The sequence below is a fragment of the Vigna unguiculata genome, chromosome 9 (assembly GCF_037176805.1).
Source record: "Vigna unguiculata cultivar grain cowpea cultivar isolate G323 ecotype 2 chromosome 9, ASM3717680v1, whole genome shotgun sequence".
Classification (NCBI taxonomy): domain Eukaryota; kingdom Viridiplantae; phylum Streptophyta; class Magnoliopsida; order Fabales; family Fabaceae; genus Vigna; species Vigna unguiculata.
In genome coordinates this window covers 32,630,779-32,646,210 of record NC_140800.1, presented here as the reverse complement: position 1 = coordinate 32,646,210, position 15,432 = coordinate 32,630,779, and the positions used below count along the sequence as shown (strand labels likewise).

The 15,432-nt window shown below is 36.5% G+C and overlaps 4 protein-coding genes across 10 annotated transcripts; 3 read left to right on the top strand and 1 right to left on the bottom strand.

Annotated features, from left to right (window-relative positions):
• The first annotated feature begins 11 nt into the window (after positions 1–11).
• Positions 12–1,980, top strand: LOC114162459 (GCN5-related N-acetyltransferase 3, chloroplastic). Its single transcript, XM_028046362.2, has 4 exons — positions 12–629; positions 731–789; positions 1,634–1,690; positions 1,766–1,980. The coding sequence occupies exons 1-4, from the start codon at positions 132–134 to the stop codon at positions 1,863–1,865; spliced, it is 714 nt and encodes a 237-aa protein (XP_027902163.2). The 5' UTR covers positions 12–131; the 3' UTR covers positions 1,866–1,980.
• A 325-nt stretch (positions 1,981–2,305) lies between these two features.
• LOC114162458 (uncharacterized) lies at positions 2,306–4,134 on the top strand. The gene is made up of 2 exons (XM_028046361.2): positions 2,306–3,109; positions 3,325–4,134. The coding sequence occupies exons 1-2, from the start codon at positions 2,653–2,655 to the stop codon at positions 3,918–3,920; spliced, it is 1,053 nt and encodes a 350-aa protein (XP_027902162.2). The 5' UTR covers positions 2,306–2,652; the 3' UTR covers positions 3,921–4,134.
• Positions 4,135–4,311: 177 nt separating this feature from the next.
• On the bottom strand, positions 4,312–8,242 carry LOC114163073 (alpha/beta-Hydrolases superfamily protein). 6 transcript variants are annotated; one of them, XM_085666228.1, is made up of 6 exons: positions 8,102–8,242; positions 6,616–7,091; positions 6,033–6,366; positions 5,528–5,626; positions 5,311–5,431; positions 4,312–4,897 (listed from the first exon to the last, which is right to left on the bottom strand). In XM_085666228.1, the coding sequence occupies exons 2-6, from the start codon at positions 7,080–7,082 to the stop codon at positions 4,683–4,685; spliced, it is 1,236 nt and encodes a 411-aa protein (XP_085522354.1). In that variant the 5' UTR covers positions 7,083–7,091; positions 8,102–8,242; the 3' UTR covers positions 4,312–4,682. The 6 variants fall into 6 exon arrangements, with proteins under 6 accessions (XP_085522354.1, XP_085522352.1, XP_027902940.2 ...); XM_085666226.1 differs by having other exon boundaries at positions 6,616–7,096; positions 8,102–8,240; XM_028047139.2 differs by lacking the exon at positions 8,102–8,242 and adding an exon at positions 7,432–7,874 and having other exon boundaries at positions 6,616–7,096.
• LOC114163075 (GroES-like zinc-binding alcohol dehydrogenase family protein) lies at positions 8,142–14,970 on the top strand. Of its 2 annotated transcripts, XM_085666230.1 has the most exons (7): positions 8,142–8,485; positions 8,559–8,667; positions 8,772–8,863; positions 13,397–13,655; positions 14,205–14,348; positions 14,441–14,501; positions 14,607–14,970. In XM_085666230.1, exons 1-7 carry the CDS (start codon positions 8,142–8,144, stop codon positions 14,636–14,638), a joined length of 1,041 nt encoding a protein of 346 aa, XP_085522356.1. In that variant the 3' UTR covers positions 14,639–14,970. The 2 variants fall into 2 exon arrangements, with proteins under 2 accessions (XP_085522356.1, XP_027902942.2); XM_028047141.2 differs by lacking the exon at positions 14,441–14,501.
• The last annotated feature ends 462 nt before the right edge of the window (positions 14,971–15,432 follow it).

Sequence of the window (15,432 nt, the reverse complement as noted above, 5' to 3'; positions counted from 1 at the left end):
TAATTTGAAACAAAATAAAGGAATCAAATAAATAGAGAACAAATTAAAGATTGGTGTGGTGTGAATCAAAGTAGCAGATTCAGTTTCATTATCCATTTCATAGCATTGCCCAAGCACAGATAATAAAAAAAATGGCGGCAATGGGAGTTGCAGCGCAGTTACAGTTACCGTTAGAGAAGCGCGTGTTAGAGGGTTTCGCTTCGAAATCCATGGAATTGAAATGGGTGAGTCGAAGAAGCAGCAAAATTTCACAGCCTGAGAAGATGAAGAAGCCCTCGAGACCGCTTTTCCCTATTTACATTTCCACAGACCCACGCCATGTCGATCCTCACCGTCTCCGAGATCTCTTTGCTGATTGCAACTACTCTACCCAAAGATTTCCGACCCGACTCGACCCCGAACCCGTGGACATCGACAAGCTCCGCATTGCTTTGTCTCACAGCGCCGTAGTTGTCTCCGTCTTCTGCAACCTCCGCCACGTAAACGCCGTCGTTCCATATCATGAAAATTCATCGTCTTCTTTAATAGTGGATTTCCTCACGCCGGTTTCTCCTTCACGCGATCAATTGGTTGGGTTTGGTCGTGCCGTTTCCGATTATGGCCTCACCGCTTCGATTTACGATGTTGTGGTAATAAAGAAAAATAGAGAAAGCTATTAACGTTTGTTCTTATTTAGTGAAGTATATTATTGGTTAACATGCGTTTATGAACGTTGTTGAGTCTGTTGCAGGTTATTCCTTCCTTGCAGAGAATGGGAATTGGTCGGATGATAGTTAAAAAAATTGCGAGGTATGCAGCACGACCCTTGTATTGTAGATGAGGCCTGATCCTTCACCTTGAAGTTATTGTCCTGTTTTAAGCGTTGGTAGCATAGATGCACTTGCTTTGCTTTTTAGTTAAATTCGTCCTCACTTAAATAAAGAAACAAACTTAATGGTGTTATCTGCATTCAATGTTGGCAATTTCACATAAAAGAGAACAATATTTTCAAAACTGAGTGTAATTGTATTTGTTGGAATTAGTATCACAGTACTCACATTTAACGAGGTTGGATTAGTTGAAACTTAAATATAGAGCAACGGATTTGGACGTTTGTCATTCCCGATGACTTAATTTAATTTTTGTAGGTTCCACAATCCTCTATCATTTTAAGATAATGATACTTTTACTTTTAATACCTTTTTGCAACTTTTACTTTAATACAAGGATTTTTATAAGACCCACATTCTAATTAATATTTTATTTAGTTGTTAACGAAAAAACTATGTTTCTAAGTTAGAAAAATATTTTTTTATGCTATGATTCAGGATTTTATTTAAGGTCTTATAAGACATAGTATTAAGTTATGATCTTGTGTATGACCCTCAAACAGAGATGTCCTCGTATTTAAAACAGAGATGTCCTTGTATTTAAGCATTGAGAAAATACATAGTATAGGTTAATATTAAATGTTAGTACAAATTATTAGGTAAAACTCTGTTTGTGATTGAAAAGAAGGGGTGATGGCATAAGTCGTTATCCTTCTCCTTTTTCTTTGTCATAGACCTGGTAGCAGGATGGTACTTTCTGTTATTTTTTTTTTCAATGTAGATAGAATTATCAAATGTCTGAAGATGGCTTCCTCCTTTTGCAGAGTGCTTGTAAATAGAGACATATACGACATAGCAGCCCTTTGCTCAGATAATGAAAGGTTGTTCGTTTTTCTTTAGAGTTTCGAATGTTATTCCTCTGTGGATAAACACATCACGCTTTCAACTTCTTTCAGGTTATTTTTTAAGGCGTGTGGATTTGGGGACGACATTTTGAACTCTACTACTATGATGTACAGAAGAACTGTTCCATTTATAACCCAGGAAGGTGAATAGGTAGTTACTTGTGCAGGGCGAAAGCTATTGTTAATTCCACCTCTTATTGAGGGACCCAATGCCACTTCAAAAACTATAGTATAAAGAGCCAAACTACATTGTATATAAATCAGTGAGAAAAATGAAAGATTGTTGTCTGATTAGTTAGAGAAGAAGCTTGACATTACCATTTTCTATGTCATTCATTGTATATGTAAATTCTACTTATAACTAGGTAAAAATTGTAATTGCAAGAATTCACTTCTGGAAAGAACACATTTTTGTACAGAACAGATTAATTTAGAGTAAACTGCCAAACTGATCCTAATTTAAATCTGTATCTTCACTTCAATCCATTAAAAATTTTCTTTCTCAAACCAAAAAAAATATTATCTTTGTAAAAGACTAAAATGGTGTGACAAAGAAAGATAAATTTGATAACTGATTTGTCTATTTGAGAGACTAAATTGATAAAATAAATCCGTAGAGAGATTTTGTCAAGGTGGTTTGAACTCTATGGCTAATTTCTCTGTCGTGCCAAGAGCTTTTCCCTTTTCATAAACCCATATCTGATTGTAGTAGATTCCTGTATGCCTGTATTATACTTAGCAAGGAGAGAAATGTTAGGAACTAGGCATGACGGTATCCCAAACAAAGGTTTGGTATAAAAAAAATTGATATCGAGGTAAGGCATCTTTTGAAATACCGCAAAACTTGTTCACTTCTTTTCCTGCAAAACCCTTATCTAAGGAGGCTTACAGGAGACAACATCCGTTCAACTTCTCATTTTTTCGTTCCTGGAGTTTCTATGGGGATAATATGGGTGGAGGTCTGCTTGATATCTGCACATGGACTTCAGCACTCAACCTCACTTTGGAAGCGTCAGTGGTTTGCTGTTGGGTGGATTGATATTAACAGCAAATATTGCACCAAGGTTGTTGATTCGGGGAGTGCAAATCCTGTATGGAGAACCAAGTTTGCCATTCCAGTTGAGGACTCTGCACCAAATCTCCTGGATTTGGCACTGAATGTGGAAGTTTACAGTACAGATCCCATATTCTTCACGGAAAAGCTCCATGGCTCAGCAACAGTTTTTCTCAGAGAGTTTCTTTTCAAGCAGGTAAAGAATTCTGAGGTATCCAATCCCAGGCAGCAGGGAGTTGGAAGCTACCAATTACGAAAGAAGTCGTCTAGTAAACCAAGAGGTTTCATCGATATTTTAATTTGTATTTCTAACGAGAAGAAAGAGCCAAATCCCCACTCAGGTATCTGATCATTTCATAATTGATGGCCTAACATGGTACCCTGCTCTTCTACATTAACCATGTTATTTTGTTTCACATCTTTCAGAGAACTCTTATTTTATTTTACTTGTAAGGCGTTGCTTAGCTTGAGAGGAAGTTAAGATTGTGGTTTAATTTTATCCCTAGCCTTTTGGAAAATTCTTGGTATAATCTGGTGCTGTAAATTTGTTCTGTAGGAAACAAGGATGGAATTTTGTTCTTAGTTGATGGAGATAGTACCCAATTCAACAACATAGAGGGAGGAGTAAGGCAAGCATACCGTCGGAAGCCTCAGACTTCAATCCATCAACCAGAAGATCATGTACATACAAACGTCCCAGACTACCATTCAGTACCTTTCACCACTACAAACTATTATAATCCGTACGTGGGTGAAGCAAGCTACCATGAGACGGGTGAAACAAGCTACCATGAGATGGGTGAAACAAGCTACCATGAGACAGGAGAAAAAAGTTACCAAGAGGTGGGTGAACAAAGCTACCATGAGGCAACTGGACCAAGCTATCTGCTGCCTAGAACAATAACTCCTCCTCCACCGTCCCCACCATCAAATGTTGGCTATATTTCCACCTTTCTCCCAATAAATGAGGGCTTGTCTCCAAGCTACACAGCCCCTGGCAAGAGGGTACATGCAGGAGGTGCAATGGGGTTAGGTGCTGAAGCACTAGCTGCTGGTGCTGTAATATTTGGTGATGACTTCATGTCAGGATTTGATGTTCCTCCGGACCTGGGAGATTCTAGTTTCAACCCAGAAATGGATCGTCCTTTATAAACAAGATTTGTTCAGCTTTAAGTAAATATATTTGGCTGCACAACCTTCTAGCAAATCCTTTATTGTCGTTGTATACGGGTTCTACTTCCACATTCTTACGTGTACTTCTGTTAGAAAAATGCCGTGTTTCATTGACAAGGCAGAAAGATCAAGTTATTTGTTACTTTGTAGCTAGCAATATTTTCTTTTAGTGACAACTTATTCTCTTTAATAACTTCATCCTAAGTTGCTAACGTTTTTGACACAAGAAAATGGTTATCTTAATATCGAAATCATGGATTACGAACTGCAAGATCCTATTTTATTGCATGTAAAAGTAACTATTAAAATAAAAGAAAAGAGCGCAAATCAATAAATTGAACGGCTAGATCATGAACTGCACTGTCTGAAGTTAGCCACATCACAAAATCAAATGCATAAATTAAATATCACTTGTTAAATGGCAAGTCCTTTTACATCCGAGAGACATTTATGCTAGGGATGAATCGCCAATAATTTGAATGGAGATACAGATCATTCTGGCTGGGAAACATAGAGTGCATTTGCACTATAACAATCGAGCAGTGATATAACAACATTGAGTTAAAGGTTATTGCTTATCAGCATTTTCCAACTTCTAGAATGAGATCATCGAGCTTGACAAATTTAATGAGAGTGCATCAATATGCCTTCAGTGAATCTGATCAAACTGCATTTGCATCAGCCTATACAATATGAATCTTCTATGCAGAAAAAAATTGGGATCCCTGAGTTGCAGGAATTTCAAATTGCTTGTTGTAGAAATTGTTCGTTTGAATCACTCACTAAACTTCTTAGGAAGTTTTCAACAATAGAAATGAATTCCTCCATTTTTTCTTCATGGGGAAGATGGCCACATTGCTTAATTACTTTGAATGATGATCCTGGTATGACTCGTGAAAGTCTCTCAGCATTCCACGAAGGGACTATTCGGTCAGTATCGCCAGTTACAATCAGAACTGTTTATTCAAACAACCATCAGCAATTATGCTCAAGATTCAACTAATCTATCCAAAGGGCTCAGATCGCTACTAGAAAGAGCAGCATAATCTGATATGAACACAGGAACAAGAACACAGAAATCCAATGAAATAAAGAGCAACTAAAACAAATCAATACATCAAAACAATTTGCTGATTGATTTTCCCAGTTTACTGAAAATCTCTAGTGACAATGATTCACACTTAGCAGCTACATTCTGTCAACCAACTATTCCATTCATTACCACTAAAACCACTGTATACTGCCATTCTAGGATGTCTTCCATCTCTCATAGTTTACTATCTATTAGTAATAAGGTATTAAAAAAAGCTAACAAGTGCAGGACAAAAAACCAAATGAAAATGGTTATACGTAGGATTAATGACATTACCGGGACATGATATTTCGTGAAGTCTTTTAGACAGTGGTGTCTTTGTTTTGTATTCCTCATCTAGAAGCATTGCTGCAGTGTATTCCACCAGTGCCCTATCCCAGTCCTTACTCCTTAAAGGCTGTATTTATTGATAACAACCAGGTGAGAACTAACCATTTGAGTATGACAGAACAAAAAAGACAAAATAAGAAAATGAGAAATCTCATGAAATTACCCTTGTATAACCACTAAGTACATGCTCAGAGACCTGCTTTGGGTCATACCATGCACTTCGAACAGCAGCAGTACCAAACTTATCAATTGCCATTCTTACCTGAGATTCATGTCAAGAAAAGGATCATCATCAGTCCAACAAGTAAAACTCATCACCACAAATTATTGACCATGTCAGTTTAAGAATTAGAGTCTAAACAAATTCAGAAGCCAAAATATGCAAAAAGTGTCATAAGACAAGAAACAATCTAACAAGATTTTACTTGTGAAGGTTACTATCTGTTCATCAAATTTCTATTTCAACCTACGAATTATTAAAATAAAAAATTGGAGAAAATGAATAGTATGGAATAACAATTAATTGAATGTTTTTCATTAATTCAGTGTAGTTGCATTTGAGCCAACAATTCCTTGTTAGTATTTATTTTCCAAAAATGATTGAACCGAGAAGGTTGACATAACACAATTAAATATTGGTACTGCGTTAGAATGAACAAGTTTATTACCAGCATTATTGCTAGGGAAGAACGAAGAATAGCCGATAAAAATTTCCTATACAAAGAGTTGAGGATATCTACTGTCCACTTCATCATTTGTGTTATTGCCTCTGCAATGTACTTGGTAATCTTGGACATCATCTTGTAAAGTCCCAAAATTGGATTTTTTCTGATAGAACTGTCTTCTTCTTTCTTTTGGTTATCATTCCTTGATTGATTTTCTTTTACAATTTTTGGTGCAGTAAGTGGGGCAAAAATTGCTGGAGCAACTAGGATCAGAGCAGCAACACGCTCAGGAGCTTCAAAATATGTATTAACTGCTACAAGTGAACCAGCTGAGTGCCTGGCATGTCATTTTGGAGACATCTCATCTTCTAGAAAGGACTAATGTGCATAGGCATATGAAAATATATTTCTTTACATTGTTAATAATCCATTGTCAGCTATACAGCATTAAGATATGACTTAAACGGGCAGATAGGTTAAGATGAAGAAAAGGCAAATAAAACATCAGGAGAAATATAAGTAATTTTATTTTTCCTGCAGAAAAACAAAGCCATTTAGTAAAACAGAAGAAATAGTATTCACATACCCCATTAAAATCACCTTCTCAGCATTTAACAACTTAATGAAGTGCAGGGTAGCAAGCACGGAAAATGCCATTGAGTATGCATTCAGAGGTTTTGTGTCCTCCATTTCCGAAGAAGGATGCTTAGACAAATTTACCCTTGATGTCAATCCAAAGGCTGGCCTATCAAAAGCAAGAACTTTTGAACCAGCAACCTCTGCCAAAGGCTTCATGACTTGTTTCCATGAAAAAACTGAAGCTCCAAACCCATGTAACAGGATCATTGGATAACCTAGCTTCTTGATTTGATGAGAAGCAGTGTGACTCTGGAGCATGCTTTGTGGTTGGGATTCAGCATCACATATCTTGTGGTGTATATGCACTCCATTGAACTCACAAAAACAACTGTCTGGATCAGCTAAAATCTTTGGATCCACTAATTCCCCCTGATCTATGCCTGCAATCACTTTCGTTTTCTTTTTTGCTCCCATATCCGCCAACTGCTCTGAATATACGGGGTTCAACATTAAGCACACATGTAATTAACCTAGCAACAATAACGACTTTTCCCCAATTAAAAAGAAAAAATCCCAAATGAAAAATTTCATCTTTTTTTCTATCTCTCTCTCCTAGTATGTCGTAGGAACTAAGCCAGAATGAAACTATAGAAAACGAGAGAACTTACGTAGGTCTTTTCTCCGATAATTCATTGATATTTCCTCCCATCAAATAAAGAGGAAAAAAAAATGGAAGCAATAACAATTCACGGACTACAAACGAGCATTAACTAATATAAAAAAAAAATGAAACCAGAAATGAGGACATGGTGAAGTTGAATACCGGAATATTCTGCTCCTGAACCGCTCAGTGATGGAGCTGAAGAAGCAGAAACAACGAGTCGTTTGTTGGTAGTAGCATAGTTTGGAGATATTCGAGGAGAAGGATGTTTGTGTGTATATAAAAAGGTAGGATTTTTGCCATGAGATATATAGAGAGTAGAAGGGGTAAGAAAACTCGGTTCCGCACAAAATACCAGTACCCTCATCGTCTCACTCCAATATCTTCAACTTCTATCAGCTTTTCTTCGATCGAGTTTCAGCTTTATGGTTTTCAAACGGATAGAATACAACTACCAGCAGCACTGGAATAAGTAAACAACAGAACACCTAAACCTGTCCTACACTAAGGTTTTAACCTTAAACATTCTTAAATTCCAGATATTATAGGGGAAGTGCTTTAGATATATGATTTCTTTATCCCATCTAATTTAGTTCTTTTTTTGAGTCAATATCATGCACTTATAAATAGCTAGGTGTAATAAATTTATCGACTTTTATAATAGGAATCTCCCTCGTTTCTGAAATCTTGATCTCTGATTAAATTATACCATAAATTTTAAATAATAAAAAAGCCACTTTTTATTTACTTCAATTATGAAATAAAAGCGACAATTTGTATCTGTATAGTTCTCGACACAATTTTTTTCGTTGTTTAGGTTCGTAGCATTTACCTGAAATATTTCTCTAGCATATCAAAAACAACAGATAGAAATGGAGGCACTATTGTGCAGGAAGCTTGGTGATCCAACTGTAAGTTTGGAAGACAACGATAGCCCAATAGTTTTGTCAAAGAATCACCCAATTCCCCAACTCGATTCTCCCACCGCTGTAAGAGTCAGAATCAAAGCCACAAGCTTGAACTTCGCCAATTACTTGCAGATTTTGGGCAAGTATCAAGAGAAGCCCTCTTTGCCCTTCATCCCAGGCTCCGATTTTTCAGGCTACGTTGACGCCGTTGGCCCCAAAGTTTCGAACTTCCGAGTCGGGGACCCCGTTTGTTCCTTCGCCGGACTTGGCACATTCGCTCAGTTCATCGTCGTTGACGAGTCCCAATTGTGAGATTCCGCTCCTGCTACCTTTTAATGTTGGGTTTTGGAGTTTTTTAGTTTAAAGTTGTTGGCTTTGAAGGTTCCGGGTGCCCCAAGGGGTCGATCTTGTTGCTGCTGGAGCACTTGCTGTGGCTTTTGGCACTTCTCATGTAGCACTCGTCCACAGGGCCCAATTGACCTCTGGTCAAGTATATATGCTATGCTTTGAATTTGATTCACTTGTTGCTGTGTATGTAGAATGCTTATTGTTCTGTCTTTTCGTGGTTAAATGAGTTGTGGAACTGTGTTGCAGGTGTTATTGGTTTTGGGTGCAGCTGGAGGTGTGGGCCTTGCTGCTGTGCAAATTGGAAAAGCTTGTGGGGCCATTGTCATTGCTGTGGCTAGGTAATGACTTTTATTTTCTAGTTTTTGATATATGGATTGAATATGGTGGAATGGCATAGTGGCTAAGGTCCTTATTTGATATCGACGAGAGAATTAGGGTGGATAGAAAACAAAAGGACGACTAAAAGTTTGCTAGGAATGAAGTGTAGATTATAAGTGTGATGAAGGATTGGTTGAGTAAAATCTTGATCAAACACATAACTTCTTTGTGCGATTATTTCTTGTTCTTCCTCTAATGACCTTCTATTGTCTAGCACTTGCAGTTTTCTCTATTATCAATTTTGTTTGTGTGGTAGAAGCTCTGTAGTGAATTTCTGCAAAGAATGAGGTTGGAAAATCACTGGTTTGAATGGCTTTGGATTGTGGCGGTTAAAGATGTGTGCTCTTCTATTCAACAGATGCGATTCGTTCTGAGCCTTAGTGATAAGGTGTTGAGGCAAGTTTAGAGGGAGAAGACATATGCAGGACTTTGGATTAAGCTTGAGAGCTAGTATATGACCAAGTCCTTGTTGAATTGTCTGTATCTAAAGCAAGTGTTGTACTCATATAAGATGAGGCAATGAGTGAACAACTGGATGACTTCAACAAGTTGATCCTTGATTTGGAGAACACTGATCTGCAGATTGATGATGAGGATTAGGCATTGCTATTGCTGTGTTTGTTGCCTAAGATGCATGAGCACTGCAAGTAAATCTTGTTGTATAGAAGAGAGACTCTCTATTTTGAGAAGGTTCAAACTACTCTAAGCTCGAAGGAGCTAAATGAGAAGTTTGAAGATAAAGAGTTTGCAGTTGGAGATGGCCTTGTAGTAAGGGGTAAATAGTCTACCTGTTATAATAGAGGAGGTAGAAGAAGGTCAAAGTCAAGGTCGAAGAATGGTAGAAATCCACCGTCTATCATATTTTACCATTGAAAGAAGAAAAGACACACCAAAAGGTTCTATCCAGATAGGTAGAAGAAGGGTACCAACCTCGATAGATCGTCTAGGTTTGGCAAACGGTCTAGTGGATCATTTGTTTATGGTGAAACAACTCTAGTGGAAGATGGTTATGAATCATTAGAGGTCCTTACAATATTAGGCAGTACTGATGATTGTGAGTGGATAATGGACTCTTGATGTTCATTTCAAATGAACCTCTAACTGTCTTTGGATCTAAGAGTTTACACAACTTGAAACAAACTCAATTCTTGGTGACAACAAGTCTTGTAAGATAACTTGTGTTGGAACTATTAGGTTTCGCTGCATGATGGAACTAAGTGTTTGCTTGAGTAAGTTAGCTTTGTACCTAGCTTGAAGCACAATCTAATATCCATTGGTGAGTTTGAGAAGAAGGGGTTTGTGTTTAAAGGTGAGAGGGGAGTGTTGAAGGTGTTGAGGGGTCCATGGTAGTAATGAAGGGTGTGAGGAAGAATGAACTGAATGCCTTGAAAGGTGTTGTAGCATTTGGCTCAACGTCTACTGCTGAGCAGACCGTCTATCCAAGACTAAGATATGACATAAAAGGTTAGGTCATGTAAACGAGAAAGATTTGGTGGAGTTGAAAAAGCAAGGCCTGTTTGACAATGATAAAATTGAGTAGTTGAGATTTTGTGAACACTATGACCAAGGAAAAACATTGATTATGTCTATGCTAACCTATGGGACTTTCCAAGTCCATAAAACTTTGGTGCTAGATACTTTTGTCCATAGTACACAATTACTCAAGGAAGTTGTGGATCTATCCTAAGAAAACTAAGACCAAAGCCTTTAGAAATTTCAAGAGCTGGAAGTGTCTTGTGGAGAACCAAACAAGGAAAACAGTCAAGCAGTTCAAAATTAATTATGGTCTTGAATTTGGTTTAGAATTGTTCAACACCTTCTACAAAGAGAATGACATTGCAAGGCATTGGACGGTAGCAAGAACTCCTCAACAGAATGGCCTAGTTGAGAGGTTCAATAGGACCATTCAGGAAAGAGTGAGATGCATGATGATAAGTGCTAGAGTTCTAAAGGTGTTTTATGCTAAATTTATAGCTATTGCTGGTGGCATTGTGTTATGTCTATAAGACAAGCTTTGTTCACATGTCTTCTTCATTGGTCTAGGCATGTTTCACATGTGTCAGTTATAACGATATTTGATATGACTCCAAATAAGGGTCATACAGTGAGAAAGGAGCATGGGCCTGTTACTCAACAAGGAACAATTATTGACGGGGTGGTTAGGCCCAAAATATGGAATGTTTATATCAGAAGAAAGAAAGTGGGGCCAAGTGGAGGAGGAGGGAGAAATTAGTTAGGAAACAGGACTGATGTATGAGAAATTCCCATTTGGTGGGATTGGGTATATGGAGAGAAGGAGAGTGGTGAAGAGGAGGTTGGTAGTCTTTTGTGGAAGGAGAGGTATTCTTTGGAGGAGTCTATGACTCTGGAATTACTTGTTTGCCGAAGAGTTATAGCTCATTACTGTTTTACTGCATAATTTGCTAAATAATACATACCTATTTTTTTCAGTTTGCCTTAGTATCTATCATTATTTGCTCTGTAAATAAGACCTTCTAGCTTTGGTAGTAAGCTAACTGGGAGTTGTAACGATTGAGTTGTTCTGAGTGAGTTTCTTGAGAGAGAAACTTTTGAATTGTAATCTGTGTTATAGTGAATTCTCCTGTAGACATCGGTTGAAGTTTGTTAACACTTCAATTGAACGATGTTACTCTTGTGTGTGATTCTTTCTTGTTCTTCCTCTTATTACCTTCTATTGTCTAGCACTTGTAGTTTTCTTTGTTGTCAACTCTCTTTGTGTGGTAGATGCTATGTAGTGAATTTGTGAGCTAATTCCATAGTAATTGATGTTATAATAATGTAGAAATAGTAATGGATGATATTAGAATCACATATTGTGATTGAGTTATTAACCTAAAATAGGATAATGAATATTCTGTAATTATGTTCTCTGCCCTATAGATTGAATAGCTTTGTTGTGGTCTAAACACCAAATTCATCGTATGTTTTCTTCGTTTCTTTCTTTTTAACATGGTATTAAGATCCTAACTAGAAGGGAACCCTAATCCATGCTTGTGGGTCCACTACTCATTTTGCAGCTATTTGAAAGTTAGATAGGGAATTTGAACTAACTTACTCGGGTATCTCATTCGACATGCAATTGTAGTAAGTGAGTTCCTTAACTCTCCATTTAAGGAACATCATGATGCAGTGACTCATTGTGTGATAGCTCTGTCTTTCGTTTAAAGGCAAAGGATATACTCAAGTTGTGGGGTATTCCAATGAAGATTGGGCAGGCTTCCCCACTGATGGAAGATCCACCTTTGGTTTTTGTATATTTGTCAGAGCTGACCTTGTTTCTTTGGAACAAAAGGAGCAAAAGTTGTAGTCAGGTCAAGTGTGAAGGTAGAATATTGGGCTATGAATGTGGCCAGTCAAGTTTATATGACCCAAACAATTGTTTCACGAACTAATGTTTGGGGAGATTACACACTTATCAATTATATTTTGATAATCAGGTTGCCGTAGATATTGCCTCAGATCTAGTATTCCATGAAAAGATGAGGAATACTGTAGTTGATTCTCACTTTGTCAGGAGAGAAAGTCATGTTCGGGGAAATATCTGCTAGCTTTGTCAATTCTCATGATCAACTGGTATATATATTTTCCAAGTCACTAAGGGGTCATCAAATTAACTACATGTGTAACAAGGTTGGTGCATATAACCTATATGCTTCAGCTTGAGAAAGAGTGATAGAATTTTGTGGATATGCTAGAACCAGTTGATGCTATTAGCATCTATTATACTGATTGTATATTTATGTTGTCAGCTTAAAATAGGATAACTGAATGCCTGTGTTTATGTGGTCAAAATACACAAAATTCATTGTATGCCGTCTTGATTTCTCTCTTATCAACAAAAGGTATTTAGGTAAAGAAAAACAACGAAGAGATGAGAAATTGTACACTGAATTCCATTATTTTTAAAATTATTGTCACTTTATTTTTCTTCCTCGAAACCGTCCAGCTTATTTTTTATCACCTTTCCCCTAATTCTCACCTGCAAAATACACCTTAAATGTGTGTTTGGATGAATCTTTGTAACACTGATTCAGAATAAGTTAATTATGTTCCTGTATGGTTAAGCATTGGAGATCCACATTTGTCCCAAAATTTATGTCAAAAACTCAGTCTTAGAGAAAAGACATAGGACCAAGGGATCCACATCCGAACATGCTTGATGGGAATCCAAACACACTAGTTGGTTAAAATTGATTTTGAAGTGAAAGGAGTTATGTTTGGATGTGTCTAGTCTAAAAAGAAGTTAGTTGTAAATCTAGTGTAAAAATCCTTTATCCAAAGCAAAAGTTCCTTAAAATCAAGATCAATTTTGGACTTGGAATCAATTTTTTCATGCAGGGATCAAACATACAAATATTTAACTAGAATCATATTAGCTGATATTTTATTATGATTTTTTATGACCAAACATTTAATAGTTATCCCCATTTACTAGTGAGTTGAGTCTTTTTTGTTATGTGGTCTGTTATCAGGGGAGCTGAAAAGGTGCAACTTTTGAAATCTCTTGGTGTTGATCATGTGGTGGACTTGGGTAATGAAAATGTAACTGAGAGTGTGAAGAAGTTCCTTCAGACTAGAAGACTTGAGGGGGTTGATGTCCTGTATGACCCGGTTGGAGGTAAACTCACTAAAGAATCTTTGCGGCTTCTAAAATGGGGAGCTAACATTCTCATAATTGGGTTTGCAAGTGGTGAAATTCCTGTCATCCCTGTTAACATAGCTCTCGTCAAGGTACCGCGGTGAAAATTAAGTTTCAGAGCATGAATTTGTCTTGTCTAACCTAATTTGGTTGATCACTAAATTGTGTATGCTTTGTTGCTTCATCTGATCATGCTTTATTCACATAAACTTTAAATTTATAATCTCATTGTGCTTGACAATTGGCTGCCACATTGATTTAAATTCAATCTCTCATTTCCACAATCAGTTAAACTGGCCCAAAACCAGTTTGAACTTCAAGACAATTTTTTTTTCTAATTTTTAAAATATAATCTATTAATATGTTTAAGATAAATAAATATACAGTTAATATACAGTTGTACTATACTATAGATGATTAAATCACTACCACACTCTTTATGGCTGGCTTATCCAAAAAAAAAACACTCTTTATGGTTGAAAATACTATATATATCAACATCAAACTGAACTAGTAAGAACTTAGTATCTTCATACTTATTCCTTGGATTTTGCTTCCTACATTACATATTTACATTAATTCTGCCGTAGATGGTATAAACTGTTGGTTATGATTGCTTTTATTTAAAACTATTATACCAGAATTGGACAGTGCATGGACTTTACTGGGGTAGCTATAAAATACACCGGCCAGGTGTTCTTGAAGATTCTGTGAAGGAGCTACTGTCTTGGTTGGCAAGAGGCTTGATTTCCATCCATATTTCTCACTCATACCCCCCATCAGAGGTCAGCAATTTCTCTGTTAAAACATTTCTACTAATTTGTGTCTCTTTCATTTTTCTCTAATTCTTTAAACATTCTGAGACTTTATTTTAAAGGGATTTTACTACTGCTGTAACCGAAGGAAGTTTTTTTTTTTTAAGATATTTCATGGGAAAGGTATACATTTCTAGAAATCTGTATCATTTTCCTATTTACTCATCTCTATGCTTCATAGATTTTCAATGCAATCTGTTGTAAACAATTTCTTTCTTATCTTTGCAGGCCAACTTTGCCTTTTCTGCCATCAAAGATAGGAAAGTTATTGGGAAGGTGATGATTGTTTTCGATGAGAAACATACAAGATCTAAGCTGTGACCTAACCAAAATGATGCTATATTGTTGAATAATTTATGGGAACGCAAGGTTTGAAGGTTTAAAGCAACCAAGAGATGCTAGTACAAGTAAACAAACTAAAAGGAGCAATAATTGCCAAAATTTTGTGCAAAAAATAATACCTTGAAGTCCCCACATTATTATGTAAAATCTTTTACTTTTGTACTGCTTACTTGAACATTCCTGTACAATGTTTCAAAGCGATTTACTTATTGATAAATAGAGATTTACATTTAGTTCTATGATACAGAAACTTAGGTATTACCGATTCTTTTATTCGTCTTATGCTGTAATTGGTTCGTCTTGCAAAATTTGTGGGTAATCACTCTCTTTGCATCTCATCATGATGGCTGCCATATCGTACTAATAACATGCTATAATTTGTATATACTATATAATATATGGTGACTGTAAGATTTTAGTAACCTGATCAAAACCTCAACATCCTAAAGATTCATTTTTTATCTTACACGGGCCAACAACAAAACTCTTATTAATAGCTCTTTAAGTTATGGTGGTAACTGATTTTAGAACATCATCATCTAGTTGATATACTGAAAAACAATGGTATTATGTTAATTTTTTTCTATTCATGGATGTTACTTAATATCTGCTTGTGGGAATTTAACTTACAATCTATTCCTCTGTCTTTTAATTTTACCACCAAATCAACCTCTGTATTAAATTGAGTTATAGTTGAAGAGGAGATTGTACA

What these genes read in the sequence shown, in the direction of transcription:
- LOC114163073 (XM_028047139.2), bottom strand. Translation starts at nt 7,636, where the DNA reads ATGAGGGTACTGGTATTTTGTGCGGAACCGAGTTTTCTTACCCCTTCT. An exon ending in GAGAAGGTGATTTTAATGGG is followed by an intron (nt 6,367 to 6,615) that starts GTATGTGAATAC and finishes ATGACATGCCAG; the next exon opens with GCACTCAGCTGGTTCACTTG. An exon ending in TCACGAAATATCATGTCCCG is followed by an intron (nt 4,898 to 5,310) that starts GTAATGTCATTA and finishes TTGAATAAACAG; the next exon opens with TTCTGATTGTAACTGGCGAT.
- LOC114162459 (XM_028046362.2), top strand. Translation starts at nt 132, where the DNA reads ATGGCGGCAATGGGAGTTGCAGCGCAGTTACAGTTACCGTTAGAGAAG. An exon ending in CTTCGATTTACGATGTTGTG is followed by an intron (nt 630 to 730) that starts GTAATAAAGAAA and finishes AGTCTGTTGCAG; the next exon opens with GTTATTCCTTCCTTGCAGAG. An exon ending in ATAGTTAAAAAAATTGCGAG is followed by an intron (nt 790 to 1,633) that starts GTATGCAGCACG and finishes CTCCTTTTGCAG; the next exon opens with AGTGCTTGTAAATAGAGACA.
- LOC114162458 (XM_028046361.2), top strand. Translation starts at nt 2,653, where the DNA reads ATGGGGATAATATGGGTGGAGGTCTGCTTGATATCTGCACATGGACTT. An exon ending in AGAGCCAAATCCCCACTCAG is followed by an intron (nt 3,110 to 3,324) that starts GTATCTGATCAT and finishes TTTGTTCTGTAG; the next exon opens with GAAACAAGGATGGAATTTTG.
- LOC114163075 (XM_028047141.2), top strand. Translation starts at nt 8,142, where the DNA reads ATGGAGGCACTATTGTGCAGGAAGCTTGGTGATCCAACTGTAAGTTTG. An exon ending in TTAACATAGCTCTCGTCAAG is followed by an intron (nt 13,656 to 14,204) that starts GTACCGCGGTGA and finishes CTATTATACCAG; the next exon opens with AATTGGACAGTGCATGGACT. An exon ending in ACTCATACCCCCCATCAGAG is followed by an intron (nt 14,349 to 14,606) that starts GTCAGCAATTTC and finishes TTATCTTTGCAG; the next exon opens with GCCAACTTTGCCTTTTCTGC.